This window comes from Chiloscyllium plagiosum, unplaced genomic scaffold (assembly GCF_037043375.1).
Source record: "Chiloscyllium plagiosum isolate Xiang-an unplaced genomic scaffold, Cpla_swu_hap1 HiC_scaffold_32, whole genome shotgun sequence".
NCBI lineage: Eukaryota > Metazoa > Chordata > Chondrichthyes > Orectolobiformes > Hemiscylliidae > Chiloscyllium > Chiloscyllium plagiosum.
In genome coordinates, this window is record NW_028270170.1 from 867,920 (window position 1) to 890,054 (window position 22,135).

Genomic DNA, 22,135 nt, shown 5'->3' on the forward strand with positions numbered 1-22,135 from the left:
TGACACAAGGTCAGGTTCTGTGACTTACAAAGTTCAGATTGGAGAGGTGGTCTGAACAAGTAATGGACTATATGAAAGCTGCAATCTAACATACTGGGCAGAACCAAAGCATACCCGGCCCCTCAGAACATAAGACAAAGCTGTCAGAACACCCCCTCCACAACAAGCATCATAGAAACCTCTGAGGAAGAGGTGGACAACGCAGATGTCGCAGCTTCAATGCCATTACTGCCTGAAAAAGAGGAAGTGTTTCAGTCATTCACTGTGGGTGCAAAATACGGCTACAGTCCTGTATACACCGCCAGTATCTGAGGCAGGGTTGGAGAAACTGGACCTGGCACAAAAACGTTTCAGGAAAAGCTGTAGAAAAAGGAATGGGCCTATTTCCCTGGATTTAGAGGGGGAGGAATGTACTGGTTGGAATGAAGTCAGTCAGGTGGATCCCATAGAATATGAGTTCCCTGATTGGGGCTGTTAACCTGGTCTAATCAGGTAGCCCTGTTTGGCAGATACAAACAGGAGTGTTAGAGTTTTGATCATTTTGAGAACTGGCCTTATGCTAGCTGGGTCCGTGTCATGTACTGTGCAGATGTAAACAAAGGGTGATTTGGTGATGGGATACTAGCGTTTATGGAGTGATTTCAGCATAACACACATCCGCACACCCTCCAGCACCCTCCCCCGCCCTCCTCGACACACACACACAGCAACACTGTAGACCAGCCCCTCATGTGGAGCAACATGCAGCACAGCCCGTCAAACGCAGCGACAGTGCAGCCCAGCCCTTCACACACAGCAACACTGCAGCTCAGGCCATCACACGCAACAACACTGCAGCCCAGTCCCTCACACACAGCAATACTGTAGCTCAGCCCCTCATACACAGCAATACTGCAGCCCAGCCCCTCACTCACAGCAACACTGCAGCCCAGCCCCTCACTCACAGCAACACTGCAGCCCAGCCCCTCACATGCAGCAACACTGCAGCTCAGGCCCTCACACACAGCAACACTGTAGCCCAGCGCCTCACACACAGCAACACTGCAGTTCAGCTCCTCACCCACAGTGACACTGCAGCCCAGCCCCTCATATGCAGCAACACTGCAGCCCAGCCCTTCACTCACAGCAACACTGCAGCCCAGCCCCTCACACACAGCAACACTGCAGTTGAGCCCCTCACACGCAGCAACACTACAGCCCAGCTCCTCACCCATAGCGACACTGCAGCCCAGCCCCTCACATGCAGCAACACTGCAGCTCAGGCCCTCACACACAGCAACACTGTAAACCAGCTCCTCACTCACAGCAACACTGCAATTGAGCCCCTCATATGCAACAACATTGCAGCCCAGCCCTCAAATGCAGCAACACTGCAGCCCAGCCCCTCACTCACAGCAACACTGCAGCCCAGCCCCTCACATGCAGCAACACTGCAGCCCAGCCCCTCACAGGCAGCAACACTGCAGCCCAGCCCCTCACAGGCAGCAACACTGCAGCCCAGCCCCTCACATGCAGCAACACTGCAGCCCAGCCCCTCACTCACAGCAACACTGCAGCCCAGCCCCTCACAGGCAGCAACACTGCAGCCCAGCCCCTCACATGCAGCAACACTGCAGCTCAGGCCCTCACACACAGCAACACTGTAGCCCAGCGCCTCACACACAGCAACACTGCAGTTCAGCTCCTCACCCACAGTGACACTGCAGCCCAGCCCCTCATATGCAGCAACACTGCAGCCCAGCCCTTCACTCACAGCAACACTGCAGCCCAGCCCCTCACACACAGCAACACTGCAGTTGAGCCCCTCACTCACAGCAACACTGCAGTTCAGCTCCTCAGCCACAGTGACACTGCAGCCCAGCCCCTCATATGCAGCAACACTGCAGCCCAGCTCCTCACACACAGCAACACTGCAGCCCAGCCCCTCACATGCCGCGACACTGCAGCTCAGCCCCTCACACACAGCAACACTGCAGCCCAGCCCCTCACACACAGCAACACTGCAGTTGAGCCCCTCACTCACAGCAACACTGCAGTTCAGCTCCTCAGCCACAGTGACACTGCAGCCCAGCCCCTCATATGCAGCAACACTGCAGCCCAGGCCCTCATATACAGCAACACTGCAACCCAGCCCCTCACTCACAGCAACACTGCAGTTCAGCCCCTCATATGCAGCAACACTGCAGCCCAGCCCCTCACATGCAGCAACAGTGCAGCTTAGCCCCTCACATGCAGCAACTCTGCATTTCAGCCTCTCATATGCAGCAACACTGCAGCCCAGCTCCTCACACACAGCAACACTGCAGCCCAGCCCCTCACATGCCGCGACACTGCAGCTCAGCCCCTCACACACAGCAACACTGCAGCCCAGCCCCTCACACACAGCAACACTGCAGTTGAGCCCCTCACTCACAGCAACACTGCAGTTCAGTTCCTCAGCCACAGTGACACTGCAGCCCAGCCCCTCATATGCAGCAACACTGCAGCCCAGGCCCTCATATACAGCAACACTGCAACCCAGCTCCTCACTCACAGCAACACTGCAATTGAGCCCCTCATATGCAGCAACATTGCAGCCCGGCCCCTCACTCACAGCAACACTGCAGTCCAGCCATTCACACACAGAAACACCACAGCCCAGCCCCTCACACACAGCAACACTGCAGTTCATCCCCTCACACACAGCAACACTACAGTTCAGCCCCTCACATGCAGCTAAACTGCAGTCCAGCCCCTCATTTGCAGCAACACTGCAGCCCAGCCCTCAAATGCAGCAACACTGCAGCTGAGCCCCTCACACGCAGCAAAACTGCAGTTCAGCCCCTCATATGCAGCAACACTACAGCCCAGCCCCTCACATGCAGCAACAGGGCAGCCCAGCCCCTCACACGCAGCAACCCTGAAGCCTAGCCCCTCACACACAGCAACACTGCAGCCAGCCCCTCACTCACAGCAACACTGCAGCCAGCCCCTCACACGCAGCAACACTGCAGTTCAGCCCCTCACACGCAGCAACATTGCAGTTCAGCCCCTCATATGCAGCAAAACTGCAGTTCAACCCCTCACACGGAGCAACACTTCATCCCAGCCCCTCACACACTGCAACACTGCAGCTCAGCCCCTCACTCACAGCAACACTGCAGCCCAGCTCCTCACACGCAGCAACACTGCAGCCCAGCCCCTCACATGCAGCAACAGTGCAGCTTAGCCCCTCACATGCAGCAACTCTGCATTTCAGCCTCTCATATGCAGCAACACTGCAGCCCAGCTCCTCACACACAGCAACACTGCAGCCCAGCCCCTCACATGCCGCGACACTGCAGCTCAGCCCCTCACACATAGCAACACTGCAGCCCAGCCCCTCACACACAGCAACACTGCAGCTCAGCTCCTCACACACAGCAACACTACAGCCCAGCCCCTCACATATAGCAACACTGCAGCTCAGCTCCTCACACACAGCAACACTGCAGCCCAGCCCCTCACACACAGCAACACTGCAGCTCAGCTCCTCACACACAGCAACACTACAGCCCAGCCCCTCACACACAGCAACACTGCAGCTCAGCTCCTCACACACAGCAACACTACAGCCCAGCCCCTCACACACAGCAACAGTGCAGGTCAGCCCCTCACATGCAGCAACACTGCAGGTCAGCCCCTCACACGCAGCAACACTGCAGGTCAGTCCCTCACACACAACAACACTGCAGCCCAGCCCCTCACAAGCAGCGACACTGCAGCCTAGCCCCTCACACACAGCAACACTGCAGCTCAGCCCCTCACATACAGCAACACTGCAGCTCAGCTCCCACACACAGCAAAACTGCAGCCCAGCCCCTCATATGCAGCAACACTGCAGCCCAGGCCCTCATATGCAGCAACACTGCAACCCAGCTCCTCACTCACAGCAACACTGCAATTGAGCCCCTCATATGCAGCAACATTGCAGCCCGGCTCCTCACAAGCAGCGACACTGCAGCCTAGCCCCTCACACACAGCAACACTGCAGCTCAGCCCCTCACATACAGCAACACTGCAGCTCAGCTCCCACACACAGCAAAACTGCAGCCCAGCCCCTCATATGCAGCAACACTGAAGCCCAGCCCCTCACACACAGCAACACTGCAGTCAGCCCCTCACACGCAGCAACTCTGCAGCCCAACCCATCAACTACAGCAACACTGCAGCTCAGCCCCTCACACGCAGCAATACTGAAGCCTAGCCCCTCACGCACAGCAACACTGCAGCTCAGCCCCTCACACGCAGCAACACTGCAGTCCAGCCCCTCACACGCAGCAACACTGCAGTCCAGCCCCTCACACGCAGCAACATTGCAGCCCAGCCCCTCACACGCAGCAACACTGAAGCCCAGCCCCTCACACGCAGCAACACTACAGCCCAGCCCCTCACACGCAGCAACACTACAGCCCAGCCCCTCACTCACAGCAACACTGCAGCCCAGCTCCTCACATGCAGTGACACTGCAGCCCAGCCCCTCACTCACAGCAACACTGCAGCCCAGCTCCTCACATGCAGTGACACTGCAGCCCAGCCCCTCACTCACAGCAACACTGCAGCCCAGCCCCTCACTCACAGCAACACTGCAGCCTAGCCCCTCACTCACAGCAACACTACAGCCCAGCCCCTCACTCACAGCAACACTGCAGCCCAGCTCCTCACACACAGCAACATTACAACCCAGCCCCTCACACACAGTAACACTACAGCCCAATCCCCTCACACACAGTAACACACTACAGCCCAACCCCTCACACATAGTAACACTGCAGCTCAGCGCTTCACACACAGCGACACTGCAAGCCAGACTCACAGAATCCTAGGTTTAATAAATCCCTGTCCTATCCCAAACCAATTTCAGGTAAATGTGGGGAGGAGCGGGTTCCGCCAAATTATGTTGCCTTCCCGTCTCCAGGTCGTCAAAGTTTTGTCCACATTTTCAAAACATAACAATCTTATAAGCTCATTAACTGTAACAATGTGGAATGAATTGAACTGGCTGAAGACTAGTCTCTGTGATGCTGGGATCTATGATGGAGGTGGGGATGGATCACCTGAGCCTTCTGACTGAAGACTATTGTAAATGGTCAGCCTTGTCTGGTACATTGATGTGCTGGGCTCCCCATTGTTGAAGAGGGGTCATTTGTGGAGTAACCTCCTCTTGAAACCAGTGATTGCAATAACAGCAGCTGGAGTTATTTGTGGAGCAAATCTGTCTGTTAGTGTTTTAGATTTTGACAAAACCGCCCATTCCTTTAATCAGTGAGAGTCAACCCTGGAGAGGGCTCACTTCCATCCCAGAAACAGGAAATGGTTTCCTGTTTGTTTAAACTGTTATTTCAGTGACCACACCGGCTGGAAACTGGAGAAAAATTACCAGAGATTTATCTGCTGAACACAATAAAGGTGAGCAGTTAGATTTCAGTTAACAATAAGGAGTAAATAAATGAACATTACCAACTTTGAGGAAATTAAATATCATCAGAGACTCTCCGAGCTGTTTAACCTGGACACAATTGTCATGTGAATCTGCTCAGGGAATAAAGGCCACTGACAGAGGAAACTAATTTGATTCAGAGACACTCCCTGATATTAGGCCATTCATGAAAGACTGAGTGAGAATGTGATTCACGCCACCCTTGCTAGCCTAGCTCCTTCATCCAATGTGTCTCTCCCTCGCCCCATTCCCATCCCCATCCCCCTCTGCAAAAGTGTAGAAATAGGCCATTCAGCCCACCAAGTCAGCTCTGCCATTCATTCAGATTGTGGCTGATCTGATAATCTTCAACTTCACTCTCCTGCCTTTTCCCCATTACCCTCGATTCCCTTCCTAATTAAAAACCTGTCTATCTCAGCCTTGAGTATTTGCACAAGTTAAGGGAGTGGGCAAATACTTGCCAGATGCAAAATCATATGGATAAATGTCAAGTTTGGAGCAAAAACAGGCAAGTGAATTATTATTTGAATGGCTGTAAAGTGAGAGAGATAGGGATGTGGAATGAATCTTGGGTGTCCTTGTTCACCAGTCGCTGGAAGTAATTGTGCAGGGACAGCAGGTGGTAAAGAGGGAAAATGTATGTTGACGTGATGGTGAGAGGAGTCAAATATAGGAACAAGGATATCTTGCTGCAATTATACAGGGAATTTTTGGTACCACATCTGGAGTACTCTGTATAGTTTTGGTCACTGTACCCGAGGAAGGATATTCTGGCTATAGAGGGAGTGCAACAAAGATTTACCGATCGATTCCTGCGATGGTGAGACTGAAATATGGACAGAGGTTGAATCAATTAGAATTATTTCACTGGAGTTCAGAAGATTGTGGGAGTGGGGGGAAATCTCATTGAAACTTAATACAATTCTAACGGGACTAGTCAGGATAGATACATGTATAATGTTCCTGATGGTGGCAGAGTCCAGAATCGGGGTCACAGTCTAAGGACGCAGGGTCAGCTGTTTTAGACTGAGCAGAGGAGAAATAGCTTCACCCAGAGAGTGGTGACTCGGTGGAATTCACTGCCATGGAAAGCAGCCGAGGTCAACACATTGTATGATTTCAAGAGTATTTGGATTAAGCACTTGGGGCTAAGGGGATCAAACGATATCGGGGGGACAGCAGGAACAGGTTATTGAGTTGGATGATCAGCCACAATCATAATGAATAGTGGAGCTGGCCGGAGCGATGAACACACTCTTGCTGTTACTTTGCATGTTTCTCAACTAAATATATTTATTTACCCAGCCTCAACAGCCCCAGTGGTAAAGAATTCCACAGATTCACTCCCATCTGAGAGAAGAAATTCCTCCTCATAGGCAACCACTCATTCTAAGATAATGCCCTCTGGTCCTCAACTCTCCCAAAGGGAGATCTATTTCTGTCCCCCTAAGAATCAGTGTGTTTCAATAGGGTTACCTCTCATTATTGTAAACTCCAATGAGTACATTTCAACGTCTCTTCATAAGACTGTCCCTCCATTCCCAGTATCAGTCTAGTAAACCTTCTCTGGACTAACTCCAAACACAGTTTAAATTTCCTTAGTAAAGGACCCAAAAGTATTCACAAGATTCCAACTGGGATTTGACTAGTGCCTTGTATAGTTTTAGAAAATCCTCCTTCTATCCTTTATCCTTGTGAATATACGGCTTCCAATACCTTGGGCTCTTATGCAGAAGCCTTTAGTTTCATCAATGCAATTGAGGGATAAACATTGACTCAAGACATGAGAGAGGACTCACAGAGAAAGGATTATTCAAATATGTCAATTAATTCTTTCTTTTTTTGGGCCTGGACTTTATTTATGTATTCATGAAATGTAGGTCTCACTGGCTGGGCCAGTGTTTATTACCTGTCCCTAATTGCCCCTTGACAAGGTGGTGGTGAGTTGCTTTCTTGAATCGCTGCAGTCTTTGTGCTGTAGGCAGACCCACAAAGTCCTTCGGGAGGAAATTCCGGGATTCTGACCAATGACACTGAAGGAATGGTGACATATTTCTAAGTCAGGATGGTGGGGAGATTGGAGGGGAACTTATAAGGGCTGGTGTTCCCATGTGATGGGAACATTATCAGTGAATGATCATTCTTCTCTTGCCGGACAGCAACACGCCTGCTATTTCCTGTTCTCAGAACTGTGATCGAGTTTGTTTTAAATTCATTTCTCAGTCAGAGACAGGAGAGATCACAGCCATGGTGTTCTGCTGTTATACCATTGCCGACTGTAGACTGATTCTGGCTCTTCTGTTGGCACCAGGTAAGTACCTGATTAACCAAGTCTGCCTTGAGGCATTTGGAAATGGGGCAATGGACTAATAGGTAGATAACGTTCACATTTCTTGCTCCTAAATTCTCCAGTTTAGACCAGTCTTGTGTTCTGATGATGCACATTTCAGGTCCAGTGAAGTCAATTCATAAATTTTTTGATCAGGATCCCAGGGAGGTTCCTCCTGATCTGGGGTCTTGGTTTCCTTGTTTTAAAGAGAACGGAGGATTTCCCCTGAACCGTCTCACACTGGGCTCAATGTCCAGTACATGCTGCACAAAAGGATGGTGCAAACAAGCAAGAAAAAATTTCAAAGCACTTTGAATAAGAAGTTGACAGGGAAATCATTGCAGAACCATGAGCGAATAGTACAAATAATTAAATGAGATTCAAAAGATTCAGCACAGACAGCAAACAGGAGCTTCCAGTGCTTTGGGATTCTTGATCCTACTGCCTTCTGCTTGAATTCTATTTCACAGATTCCAAAAGGAATGTTTAGATTCTGTCGCTCACAACCCTACATACAAATCTTTTTGTGTGATTTTGCATAATTTTCTGTTTATCTGTGAGTGCCGTGTTTATCTGTGAGTGCCGTGTTTATCTGTGAGTGCCGTGTTTATCTGTGAGTGCCGTGTTTATCTGTGAGTATTGTGTTTATCTGCAGGTGCAGTGTTCATCTGTTGGAGGTTATCTTTAAAGAGTTAGGATTGTCTGGGAAGGGACGTGTTTGACACAAAGTAGAAACCACAGCTTTTTGGAATGGGTTTAGACACAAAGGAATTCCTTTAACGCTGGAGAAAATTATGAGATCTGAATTTGACATGAACTGTGATAAGTTAAAAACTCAAGGAGGGAAGCATTGACAAAGGGAGAGACCAACATGAGGATAAACCAACAGAAGGATAGACTGACAGAAGGATCAATAGACAGAAGGATGACCAACAGAGAGGTTGACCAACAGACAGAGGGAGAGACAGACAACAAGATGGGCAGAGAGATGAAAGGGGAGATTGAATGCAGTTGGAGATTCTAAGTTGTTTGGAGTGAATGCTGAACTCACCAACTTAAATCTGAAAGAGTTGGGAATGTAACAGCCCAAGATGAGAAAATTATGGTATAGGAATCTCACAAGGAAAGTGTTCAACAAGAGGTTTTCAAATCTCAGAAGCTCAGAGGGTTACATTACCATCTGACGGATATGTTCTGGTCCATTTGGTCAGGCTCCTGGTCACACTGAAGGAAAGTTTCTGATTGGCTTTGAGCAGTGAGCAATATTTCAACATTGTCTAAGGGTCATCCAGTCAGAAACTGCAGGAGGAACAGGAAGCTGCTTTTAATGAGTTGACAAAGACTTAGGGCAGTTTCCAAAGTAAAACAACATTTCCTGTTTTCAGAAAAATGCTGATATTTCCATCTGATTCTTCTCAGGATCCGTCAGGACCTATGACCCTGTTGTCCCCCAACATCAACTAATCTTGGTCTGTCGGTGACTCCCCATGGTGATGGCTTACATCTCCACATTGATCTCTCCCACCTAACAATACTCCACCAAGCCCTCCCAGACCCTATGGTCCCTCCTTCCTATATCAGCCCCCCTACCTCACCATTTCAGCAGCTCGGTCTACAGCCTGAAGAAGGGTTACACCCGAAATACTGACTTCTCCACCTCCTGGTACTGCCTGGCTTGCTATGTTCTTCAAGCCTCCTGCTTGTCTAGCCTGGTATACAGCAACAATGTGAGGGCCAGGCTCTGGGTTTGCCATGGTTTAAATGCCACGGAGTTTGAGCAAAGCCACAAGTGCAGTTAATGGTCACCCATGTTCTCTGTCTAACTCCCTCAGTCAGCCTCACTGTTCCATTGTTACTCTTGTCATGTCCTGCTCCTTGTTCCAACCTCCACTCTCCAGTCTTCCTTGTCTTTCACTCAAAGTGGCTGTGATCCCATTGTTGTATCACTGATGAAAATGAAGTAATTTATTTTTGTTTGGCATGGTTGTAACATTATTTTAGACTTTTATTGTTTAATTATGGTTGAAATGTTATAAGTAAATACTTAAAAGTGATATCTCCCCTTGTCTTCTCAGCTTTCACTGGAAGTATGACCAGCAACACCACCCTGTACCAGTTTAACCCAACCAAGGAACCAGGCTCCACTTTAACACCAGGATCTCATCTCCGTCTCGAATCACAGCCAGGATCCACAATGAAATACAAAGAGGAGACAAATCACAGTCAAGTGGGTGAGTCGAGTCTGACATCAGCTTCTGGAATCAAACCTTCCCTGCACCTAATGTGCAACAACTGGAAACTGTTGCTTTAACAAGACAAGGAAAGTTATATAATTCTTTCACAGTGGAACTGACAGAGAACAATCATAAATCCCTACAATGTGGAAGCAGGCCAATTGACCCATTGAGTCCACACTGACCCTCTGAACAACCAGACACCACCCAACCCCCCAATACCCCTGTAACACTGCATTTCCCATGGGAAATCCACCTAACCTGCAGACAGACACGGGGAGAATGTGCAAACTCCACACGAACAGTCGCCCGAGGCTGAATCAAACCCGGGTCCCTGGTGCTGTGAGGCAGCAGTGCTAACCACTAAGCAACCGAGCTCTCTCACATCATGCTACCCAAAGAGGGAGAATAATATTTGCTTCAATTGAAGATGATTCATTGATCTCCTGTGATCTTTGGATCTAAACAGATGCTTCCACCATAACACCTGTAATCATAGCAAAATCCCAGAAACATGAGAGACAAAAGGTCTCTAAATTTAGTTTAGAATTTTGATGAAGGGATTAATATTAGTGAAGCAAATGAAAGATCCTCTATTATTGCTTCAGTCCTGTTATAAGATTACCCTCAATCTCATAGTGATGATGTCACTCTGAGTAATTCGCAGTGTCGAGATAATGTTCTGCATCTATGGGTTCAAAGTCCACCTTGATTAAAAATGTTGGTTAAGTGGCTTGCTGTTTAAACCATCTGGTTCACCAATGTCCCTAGGGAAGGTAAATGCTCTCCTTACCTGGTCTGGATCTGTGTGCGATTCTAGACCCCACAACAATGTGGTTAACTCCCTCTGAAATAGCCCCGGGGTCAAGTCAGTAATGCCTGAGCTGTATGAATGAAACAAAAGTGTAGACAAAATCTAGTTTCAGTATCTCCTTCCAAACTCCTGCAGAAATCCTTTCATACAATAATATTAGCTGCTATAAGGAATTTAAAACTTTAACTCAGATGTACATTTTAAACAGCTGAAACTTACTGATTTTATTTTATGATTTGAAGATGCCGGTGTTGGACTGGGGTGTGCAAAGTTAAAAATCACACAACACCAGATTATAGTTGGACTATAACCTGGTGTTGTGATTTTTAACTTTGTTTTAGTATTCTTTGATATCCATAAATTCTGCTCCAATCGATTCTTCCTTTTTTTACTTTCAATTCCTGCTCAACATTTTATCAAGTTAGTTCAGTTTGACTTGTTCAATCCTAATCAGTGGATGGATAACTGTTCTATCTCTGTGTCTCTTTTTGCCATTTGCTATTTGTGACCCTGCACCATCACTGATGAATTATCCTACACATCCTTCTCATGAACCCTCTTCAGTATCTTGGAACATATACCATCTGCTCAGCGACATTCCAGTTCACAGCATCTTCATCCTCTTCAGACAGCTTTCTTACTGTACCTAATGATACCTAATACTGTCTTTGGAGCATATGCATACTGACAGCGTTGTTAAGAAGAGAGCTCTGTGATTTGAATACAGCTCCCTTGACCTTCGGGGTAATAATGCTCATGGATGTAATGGAAGCCACTATCGAGAAGCAGTGAACCGTTATGTAGATGGAGATTAAACCTCAGTCTCTCCTGATAGAGGTGTAAAAGACACGAGAAAACATTTGAATCAGAAAATATGGTCACGATGGATTAAAAGCCAGCCTCTCTCTCATGCTCAACACTGTCAGATGGTGACTCCGTTACATTTCCTTCTCTTTGTTGGTTGGATTTCCTGAAGGACAGGGTTAGGGTTACAATTTTATTTTCTCAAGATCCACTGAACTGTAATAGTTGTAATATCTGTCTGTTTATTCAAGTCCTAGGCAGCAACATGGAATTTCTGTTCAATGTGAGTTACGAATATTGTGGTAAATCTTTTGAAAAAAGCATTCAGAACACTGGGCAACTGCAGTGGTGTAGCTGGATAGCAATTGCGAGGTAAGAAATGAGGAAAATAAAATTCCATATATTATTAAACTACACATTATTTAAATCACAACACTGTACAGAGTACTGTGTAAATGTGTTACATTGATCAGGCTAACTCACTGTGTAACTATACCGAGTCACTGTTTATTCAGTAGGGTAACAGTCACTCACTGTGTAACTGTATAGAGTCAGAGTTCATTCAACAGGGTAAGGGTCACCCACTGTGTAACTGTACAGAGTCGGTGTTTATTCAACAGGGTAAGGGTCACCCACTGTGTAACTGTACAGAGTCGGTGTTTATTCAACAAGAGAAAGTGAGGACTGCAGATACTGGAGATCAGAGCTGAAAATGTGTTGCTGGAAAAGTGCAGCAGGTCAGGCAGCATCCAAGGAGCAGGAGAATCGACGTTTCGGGCATGAGCCCTTCTTCAGGAATGAGGAGAGTGTGCCAAGCAGGCTAAGATAAAAGGTAGGGAGGGGGGACTTGGGGGAGGGGCGTTGGAAATGCGATTCCAATGCCCCTCCCCAAGTCCCTCCTCCCTACCTTTTATCTTAGCCTGCTTGGCACACTCTCCTCATTCCTGAAGAAGGGCTCATGCCCGAAACGTCGATTCTCCTGCTTCTTGGATACTGCCTGACCTACTGCGCTTTTCCAGCAACACATTTTCAGGTTTATTCAACAGGGTAAGGGTCACTCTCTGTGGAATGCTGGTTTATAAACTAATCTCATCTTTTTCCTTCAGCTTTTACAATACCCTGACAGAGTGCTCGGAAATTATAATGGAGTACTATGGATCCTATTGGCCAAATGAAGCTGGTGAAAAGTTACTAATTCTGATGCACAATCATTACTTTAAGGACTGCGTCTTGGAAGAGGTTCCCACTCTGAGCGACCCTCCCGAAAACATTGTGCTCGGCCTGATCATGGTTCCAATCAGCATCATTCCCATCATTGTAACGCTGGTCGTCTGGTGCAACAAAAACACTGAGGCTAATGCCAAAAAGTAGATGCAGATATTACATTTAATTCTGCTTATAGTTCACTTTATCCTTCTGAACCCCTGCTTTCCCTTCTCATATGCAACCCATAAATATTTCCTGCGGCAATTGCTGCTCTAACACGTTTCTCTGTTCAATTAAATTGTCCCTCCATCCCCTCAAACATTCTGCAGCATTTCAGCAGAACCCACTTTCTGCAAACTCTGATCCTGGGAAATGTTCACTGCTGACTTGGGCTCACAATCCATAATCTCAACAGCCAGCTTTATGTCTCTATCCCCTCTCTCAACCTCATACTCTTTATCCAATGTCCATTCTTTGATGCACTGTAATTTTGTCTAATTCAATATCAAAAAAATAGAATTCATTGACTTCAGTCCCTCACTGACTTAAACTCTGTGACCTGATCACCAACTCCAATCCTCCCCAACCTCTGCCTTGGGCTGACCAAACTCTTTTGTCTGCCTTTGAGTTTAGCTCCTGTTTACACATTAACTCCACCGCTGTAAATGCCTATTTTCACTACCTTACCACCACTGGCCTCCACCCCAGCCTCTGCTCATCCTCATCAATAATCTATGTTCCCTCAAGACCTGACTATTCCAATGTGGCCAGACTCACATTGTCCATCCTCCATAAACCTAACTTTACCCAATCTTCTGCACAGTCACACCAGGTCCTATTTATCCATCTTGTCTGTGTTTACTGATTTATGCTGAACAAGCTCTTGGTCCTTGAGGTATAAAATTTTGTCAAATTGTGTTTAAATCTCTCCATGGCATCATCCTCACGTCTCCATCAGGTCCTGCCACTCTATAGCCATAACCAGCTGCCTTAACACAAAAACCTTTGAGCAGATGGCCTTTGGTTTACTTCCCTGTACTTTGTTCCTTATTCCTTCTCAACCTGAAAATTGAAAAACTCCCGTGAATTTAATTGACTCCTTCACCTCCTTCTCTTTGATTAAGCAGCATGTCCCATTCTTTGGATCTTTGTTTGTTTTTTTAATTTCTCACTCTGTAGCACATTAGGCTTTTAATTAAAGATGCTATATAAATTCAAGGATGTTGATGTTGGTGTGAATCTCTTGAAAAATGGATCTTTATTCTTCTGTGGATCTGATTATTTATTCACAAATGAATAAATGAGAACAATCCCCTAAACTCTCAGCTACTCTTTTCCTGACCTCCTGTGATGAGAATTTGACTTGATCTGGTGTACTTCTCAGGGTGTGGCTGTGGAAGTGCTGACTGTAGATGTGACAGGAACACAACACATTTCCAAATCCAACACCAGTCAGGGTTTCATTTCCCTATGACCTGGAGAAGGCAGCATATATATCCTATAGTGTAACTGGATATATGTATCTATGCTTTACTACATCCAGATGCTAAACACTTTAACAGGCGCAGTCGGCAGTAAAAAAGGCAAAATGTATGTTAGCCTCCGTAGCAAGAGGATTCAAGTACAGGAGCAAGGATATCTTGCTGTAATTATGGAAGGCCTTAGCGAGACCACACCTGGAATATTGTGTGCAGTTTAAGAATAAGGGTTAAAGTTTTAGTACTGGGATGAGGAGAAATGTCTTCATCCAGAAAGTGGTGAGCCGGTAGAATTCACTACCACGGGAAACAATTGAGGCTAAGACATTGTATTTTCAGGAAGGTGGTGGATGTAGTTCTTGTTGTTAAATTGGGGACGGACAGGATTGGGTTATTAAGCTTGATGAACCTGCCATGATCCTATTGAATTGAAGAGCAGACACAAGGGGCTGAAGGGCCTCCTTCTGCTCCTGAAATCATGTTTCTGTGCAAAACTCAACATGCTACCAGCAACTCAGTGCCTTCCCAGGGGCTGATGTCATTTTAATTTGTTTTTATTTTGCTCCATGGAGCTTTGCTGCATCATCCAAACACCTTCCCCTTTGTGTTCCCTAGCTGCACACTCCCTCACTCCTGCTAAACTGTCACATTAAACCTCCCACTGAACCTTGCCAAATCACTTTTTCAATGAGAGTCCATTTTAACAACTGCAAGTGAAGGAAATTCCCATTTCCAACAAAAAACAGAGTAGCAGGAAATGAGCAGAGCTTTCAGTAACCAAAGATTTAAGGTTGGTGAAATACTCATCAATATATCAAATTAATATTAAAATTGATGTTCTTAAAGTACAGTACTTTGTAAAAATGTTGTTTAATGAAGTCATGTAGCTCTCAGGTTAAGCTCTCAGTGTTCCCCACTGCCTGATGACTCACTGTGTCCCCCTGTTGCCTCCTCACTGCTAGTGCTGGACCCTGTGTTCCATTGGCAGATGCCCCTAACACTGGTTGGGGATGGGGAGCTGCAGGTGGCACCCACGGAGACTCATTGGGGTGGGCGGCCTCCAAAAGATGTTGAAGCCTCTTGTGCCAAACCCATTTCCACCAACTCCAGGAGAGACAGAGAAACGAGCAGCAATGGACAGAAACTGACTTGCTTGCCTTTGGTTTCTTCAGACAAGTGCAGCCTCAGAGTCCCGTCTGCCATCCACTCAAACATAACAAAGGAACTGTCCCCCATCAAACACTCCCAGGACAGGGACAGCACAGGATTAGATACAGAGTAAAACTCACTCTGCACTTTCTCCCCCATCCCAGGGACAGGGAGAGCACAGGTTACATACAGAGTAAAGCTTCCTCTAACTGTCGCCCCGAATCTCAGGGACAGGGACAGCACAGGATTAGATACAGAGTAAAGCTCCCTCTGCACTATCCCCCCCATTCCAGGGACAGGGACAACACAGGGTTAAATACAGAGTAAAGCTCCCTTTATACTGTCACCAGCAAACACTCCCAGGACAGGGACAGCATGGAGTTGGATACAGAGTAAAACTCTCTCTACACTGCTCCACCCCCATCAAACACTCACAGGACAAAGACAGCACGGGGTTAGATACAGAGTAAAGCTTCCTCTACACTTCACCCCATCAGACTCCCAGGACAGGGACAGCATGGGGTTAGATAAGAGTAAAGCTCTCTCCACACTGTCAATCAAAGACTCCTAAGACAAGGACAGCACAGAGTTAGATACAGAGTAAAGCTCACTCTACATTATTCCCCCCCCAATCAGACAAGCCCAGGACAGGACAGCCCGGGTTTGGATACAGAGTGAGGCTCCCTCTACATTGTCCTCCCCCATCAAACACTCCCAGGACAGGAACATCACGGGGTTAGATACAGAGTAAAGCTCCGTCTACACTGTCCCCTATTACACACTCTCAGGATAAGGGACAACACGGGGTCAGATACAGAGTAAAGCTTTCTCTGCGCCGTTCCCCTATTAAACACTGCCAGGACAGGGAAACTATGGTCTTAGATACAGAGTAAAGCTCCCTCTACAATATCCCCAATTAAACGCTCCCAAGACAGGGACAGCACGGGGTCAGATACAGAGTAAAGTTCCTCCACACTGCCCCCCCATCAAATACTCCAAGGGCAGGGACAGCATAGGGTGAGATACAGAGTAAAGAATATTCCTTGGGTGGACGTGGTGTGGAGTTGGGAAAGAGTCAGAATATTGGTGACATGAGCATTAACAGTGTCAAGTGGCCTTTGTAAAGGTGGAAATGAAAAATCTCCAGCACTCACCAGGTTTCATTACAGTTTGGAAAGTGATTGTGGCTGGAATGGTCTGAAGGATTTGAACAGCTGATGCATGAGAAAGTGCATGAACCAGGTGTGTTTGTGAAAACATGATGATAATCCTTTCCTGCCAATTAACATCTGTCTCAATCATTTCCATTTAGACTGGGTTTGCTCTCTCCTCACAGGGACAAAGGTCACACACATGAAAAGGGAAGGAAACCCTCCTGCAAAATCTCCCCATCGCTCTGCCCCATGTTCCAGTCCAGTGAATACTCCTGCCTGCTCATTCCTGATTTGATTCAGGAACTGGGAACCAGTCACTTTAAACCCTTTGGTCCTGCACAAGTGATGATTGGAAAGTAAAGCACAGGATGATGCCTGATTTCATGGGGAGTTGGTTCTTAATCTTGTGGCTGGTGTTGCCATGCGTCGGGGTGAGTCATTGTAGGAATCACTTGAATATTGTCACTAGGTGTCTTCATCTTCATTGCGTTCATTGTTACAACACAGTGAGTGTATCTCTGCCCCCACAAGTCACCAATTTAATGATTTAACTAAAGCATGCAAGTTCCCTGGCTGACATGTCTGTTGGAATCAAATTAATCAGAAAATACAGACCAGATTCCTGTACTTAACAAGATCAAGGATTATAGTGGTTGTAACTCTGTAAGTTTCAAAATCATTATAGAATGTTAGAGTCATACAACACAGAAACAGACCCTTCGGTCTAACCAGTCCATGCTGACAATAATCCCAAACTAAACTAGTCCCACTTGCTTGTGCTTGATCCATAACCTTCTAAACCTTTCCTATTCATATTCTTATCCAAATGTCTTTTAAATAATGTAACTGTACCCCCATCCGCCACTTCTTTTGAAAATGTATTCCACACACGAGCCACTGTGTGTAAAAAAAGTTGCCCCTTATTTCTTTTTTAAATATTTCTCCTCTCACCTTAAAAAATATGCTCCCTAGTTTTTAAATCCCCCACCCTGGGGAAAACACACTTGCCATTCACCTTATATTTACCCCTCATGATTTCATAAACCTCTACAAGGTCACCCCTCAACCTCATACATTCCAGAGAAAAATGTCCCAGACTGCCCTTACTCAAACTCCCATTCCCACCAACTTCCTGATAAATCTCTTCTGAACCCTCTCCAGCTTAATAATATCCTTCCTATAATAGAGCAACCAAAACTGAACACAATATTCCAGAAGAGGCCTCACCAACATCCTGTACAACTTTAACATAATGATCCAACTCCTACTCTCAAAGGACTGAGCAATGAAAGTGAGCATGCTAAATGTCTTCTTAACCACTGTCAACATGTGACACAAACTTCAGAGAAGTAATCATAGAATTGAAGAGTCCCTACAGTGGGAAGCAGGCCATTCAGCTCATTGAGTCCACACTGACCCTCTAAAGAGCATCACACCCAAACCAACCCCTACCCTATAACCTTGCATTTCCCGTGTCTAATCTACTAGCCTGCACATCGTGGGCAATTTAGCATGGCCAATTCACCTAAACTGCTCATTTTTGGACTGTGGGAGGAAACTGGAGCACCCGGAGAAAATCCACACAGACACAGACAGAATGTGCAAACTCCACACAGACAATCACACGAGGAGAGATTTGAATCTGGGTCCCTCGTGCTGTGAAGCAGCACTGCTAACCACTGAGCCACCATGTTGCCCCTGTGTGGTTTATGGTTTGAGGGTGTGCTTAAAAAGGAAATCAGGAGGACAAAGGAGCCACAAAATATCATTGGCAGATAGGATCAAGGAAAACCCCAAGACTTAAATATATTAAGATCAAAAGGATTATCAGGGAAACAGTGGATCCTCTGAGAGACCAAAGGGGCAACCTGTGCATGGGTGAGGTTTTAACTGAATACTTATCACCTGTATTCACACAGAGAAAGACATTGCAGCTGAGGGTTTCAGTTGGGATGGTGACGTTTTAGAACACAAGGTGCACAAACCAGCTATTTGTTGCCACCGCCCAGATTGTGCTTTATAGAGTGCTGCTGGGTGCCATGATGTCCCCAGCCCCTCACTGCTAAAACACAGCTGCAATGTTAACACCACACCATTTGTTTCAGGAACTTGTCTTTTTTTAATAGTGCAGCAATCCCTTTAAAAACAGCATTTTCCCCATGTCTATCCACAATCAAAAATACAGAAAACAAAATGTGACCAGGAGGATGTAGTGTGTACAGTGTGTGTATTTGTCTATCTTTATGTTTTGTTGGTGTCAAGTATGCATTTTCAAAGAGTATCCACCTCCAGTTTGTTTCTGTGTGTTTATCTCAGTCAGTTTATGTTTTAGAGTATCATAGGACGTTGGAGCAAGCATAGTCTGTTTGGCCCCTTAGCTTCACCGTACTATAAGAACATGGCTGACCATGACCTCAGCTCTACTTTGCTGTCTGCCCTCTATGACCCTCGACTCTACATTTGTATAACTGTCATTTTTTCTGATTGATCTGAATATTCAGGATGATACCCAAATGCCTCTGTAAAGGTGCTCACGATGGTCTGAAATATGTCCTCTGAGTATGCACGTACACAAACTTCATCCGCGATGACACTGGTTTGGGGTGACTTTGGTGTTGGTTTGAAGATGATGGAGGTTGAACAATTTCCTGCTGTTTCTGTAGGTTAGCCCCACTCCAGTGAGGAGCTTATCGGTGGTGAGGTGAAGCATTGCAGTGAGGTAGATCGAGAACAGTGTTGGAGCAATGACACAATCCTTCTTGACACCAGTCTGAATGGGGAATTGAATTGAATTGAATTTATTGTCAGTGAATGGGTCAGTGGGGGAGCCATTTGTCATTACCATGACTTCCAAGTCATTATGGAGCAGGCCAAGAATGGGGACAAACTTCGTGGTGTAGCCAAAGCAGAAAAGGATGTTCCATAATGCTTCCCAGATGACACTGTCAAAGGCCTCTGTAAGGTCGAAGGCGGCCATGCACAGGGGGAGGTTCTGTTGTCTGCATTTCTTCTGCAGCTGTCACATGGTGAAACTCATATCCGTTCTGCCCTTCCATAGCGGGAAGCCACACTGCAATTCTGGGAGGAGTTCCTCAGCCACAGAGAGGAGATGGTTAAAGAGGATCTTGGTGATTACTTTTCCAACAGTTGACTGCAGGGAGATTTTCCTATAGTTAACACAGTTGGACACATTCATGTTTTTGAAAATGCTCACGACAGTGACATCTCAGATCTCTCCTGGGATGCTCTCCTCCTTCCAAAAAAGGCAGACAAGGGCATGTAGCTGCACTGTTCCCCCGCATTTCAATGCCTCAGCGGGATACTGTCTGCTCCAGCATCATTGTCGTTCTTGGGCTGGCAGACAGCAATCTCTACTTCTTGGGGCTGGGGCATTGCTGAGCCCATGGTGTGTAGCATGTTGTGGGATGCGGTCAAAGACACTCGGATCGATGACTGAGCTGGTTCAGGATGACTCTGAACTGGCTGTGGTGAAAGGGGTGTCTGAACAGAGTAGAATAAGCTGTTTCCATTCATAAAAGGAGTAAAGGTTACAACCAGTAAAAGAACTATATGTGAGGTAACAAAACAATATTTTTCACAATTTGGAGGTGCTGGTGTTGGATTGGGCTGGACAAAGTTAAAAATCACACAACACCAGGTTATAGCTGAAAATGTGTTGCTGGAAAAGCGCAGCAAGTCAGGCAGCATCCAAGGAGCAGGAGAATCGACGTTTCGGGCATAAGCCCTTCTTCGGGAATGAGGAAAGTGTGTCCAGCAAGCTAAGATAAAAGGTAGGGAGGAGGGACTTGGGGGAGGGGCTTTGGAAATGCGATAGGTGGAGGGGGGTCAAGGTGAGGGTGATAGGCTGGAGTGGGGTGGGGGCGGAGAGGTCAGGAAGATGATTGCAGGTTAGGAAGGCGGTGCTGAGTTCGAGGGATTTGACTGAGACAAGGTGGGGGAGGGGAAATGAGGAAACTGGAGAAATCCGAGTTCATCCCTTGTGGTTGGAGGGTTCCCAGGCAGAAGATGAGGGGCTCTTCCTCCAACCGTCGTGTTGCCATGGTCTGGCGATGGAGGAGTCCAAGGACCTGCATGTCCTTGGTGGAGTGGGAGGCGGAGTTAAAGTGTTGGGCTACGGGGTGGTTGGGTTGGTTGGTCCGGGTGTCCCAGAGGTGTTCTCTGAAACGTTCTGCAAGTAGGCGGTCTGTCTCCCCAATGTAGAGGAGGCCACATTGGGTGCAGTGGATGCAATAGATGATGTGTGTGGAGGTGCAGGTGAATTTGTGGTGGATATGGAAGTGTCCCTTGGGGCCTTGGAGGGAAGTAAGGGGGGAGGTGTGGGCGAGGGTTTTGCATTTCTTGCGGTTGCAGGGGAAGGTGCCGAGAGTGGAGGTTGGGTTGGTGGGGGGTGTGGACCTGACAAGGTAGTCACGGAGGAAGTGGTCTTTTTGGAACGTTGATAGGAGAGGGGAGGGAAATATATCACTGGTGGTGGGGTCCGTTTGGAGGTGGCAGAAATGGCGGCGGATGATACGTTGTACATGGAGGTTGGTGGGGTGGTAGGTGAGGACCAGTGGGGTTCTGTCTTGGTGGCGGTTGGAGGGGCGTGGCTCAAGGGCGGAGGAGCGGGAAGTGGAGGAGATGCGGTGGAGGGCATTGTCGACTACGTCTGGCGGGAAATTGCGGTCCTTGAAGAAGGAGGCCATCTGGGTTGTACGGTTTTGGAACTGGTCCTCCTGGGAGCAGATGCGGCGGAGCCGAAGGAATTGGGAATATTCCTCCTGGGAGCAGATGCGTAGTCCAACAGGTTTATTTGGAATCACTAGCTTTCAAAGCACTGAAAACTTGTGATTCCAAATAAACCTGTTAGACTATAACCTGATGTAGTGTGATGTTAGTAAATCGTTAGGATCTGAGGAAGTCAATGGACCCAAAACGTTAACTCTAATTTCTCTTCACAAATGCTGCCAGACCTGCTAAACATTCCTAGCAATTTCTGTTTTGTTAGTGCCTGTAATACGTGGCCTTGCAATGTGGTGGACTGAGACAGCTGAAGCACTGAATTTGCACAGAAACAGTGTGCAAGGAATGGCAATTGGAACGAAGTTAAAATACTGAGAGAGCCTGTGCACTCATAATGGGCTGAATGGCCTCTTTCGATTCTGATTATAAATACAGATGACAACCACCTGATGAAGGAGCGGCGCTCCAAAAGGTCGAGTTTCCAAATAAACTTGTTGGACTATAATCTGGTGTTGTGTGATTTTTAACTTTGTCCATCCCACTCCAAAACTGGCATCTCCAAATCATGGTTATAAATAAACATTGTTGTTTGGTCTTCTTGTGCATTTCCTGTAATTGGTTTCGCCATTATAATTTGAAACTCAAGTGATGATATTTATTTTTAGACTGCTGCCCCAATGTGCCTCAGTGACATTACAATCATTCGGAAAAGTTACAGAAAAAGTCAACAAACTTCTGATGGTAACACCACCGCCATTCGGCCACA

The 22,135-nt window shown here is 47.0% G+C and overlaps 1 protein-coding gene across 1 annotated transcript; it reads left to right on the forward strand.

Moving 5' to 3' along the window:
* The first annotated feature begins 7,576 nt into the window (after window positions 1-7,576).
* ramp2 (receptor (G protein-coupled) activity modifying protein 2) lies at window positions 7,577-14,063 on the forward strand. The gene is made up of 4 exons (XM_043674649.2): window positions 7,577-7,769; window positions 9,863-10,018; window positions 11,891-12,011; window positions 12,746-14,063. The coding sequence occupies exons 1-4, from the start codon at window positions 7,592-7,594 to the stop codon at window positions 13,008-13,010; spliced, it is 720 nt and encodes a 239-aa protein (XP_043530584.2). The 5' UTR covers window positions 7,577-7,591; the 3' UTR covers window positions 13,011-14,063.
* Window positions 14,064-22,135: the final 8,072 nt, after the last annotated feature.

Excerpts from the sequence above, each read along its gene's own strand:
- ramp2 (XM_043674649.2), top strand. The coding sequence starts at position 7,592 with ATGATCATTCTTCTCTTGCCGGACAGCAACACGCCTGCTATTTCCTGT. Across the intron at positions 7,770-9,862 it reads GGCTCTTCTGTTGGCACCAG|CTTTCACTGGAAGTATGACC; the intron begins GTAAGTACCTGA and ends TTGTCTTCTCAG. Across the intron at positions 12,012-12,745 it reads AGCTGGATAGCAATTGCGAG|CTTTTACAATACCCTGACAG; the intron begins GTAAGAAATGAG and ends TTTTTCCTTCAG.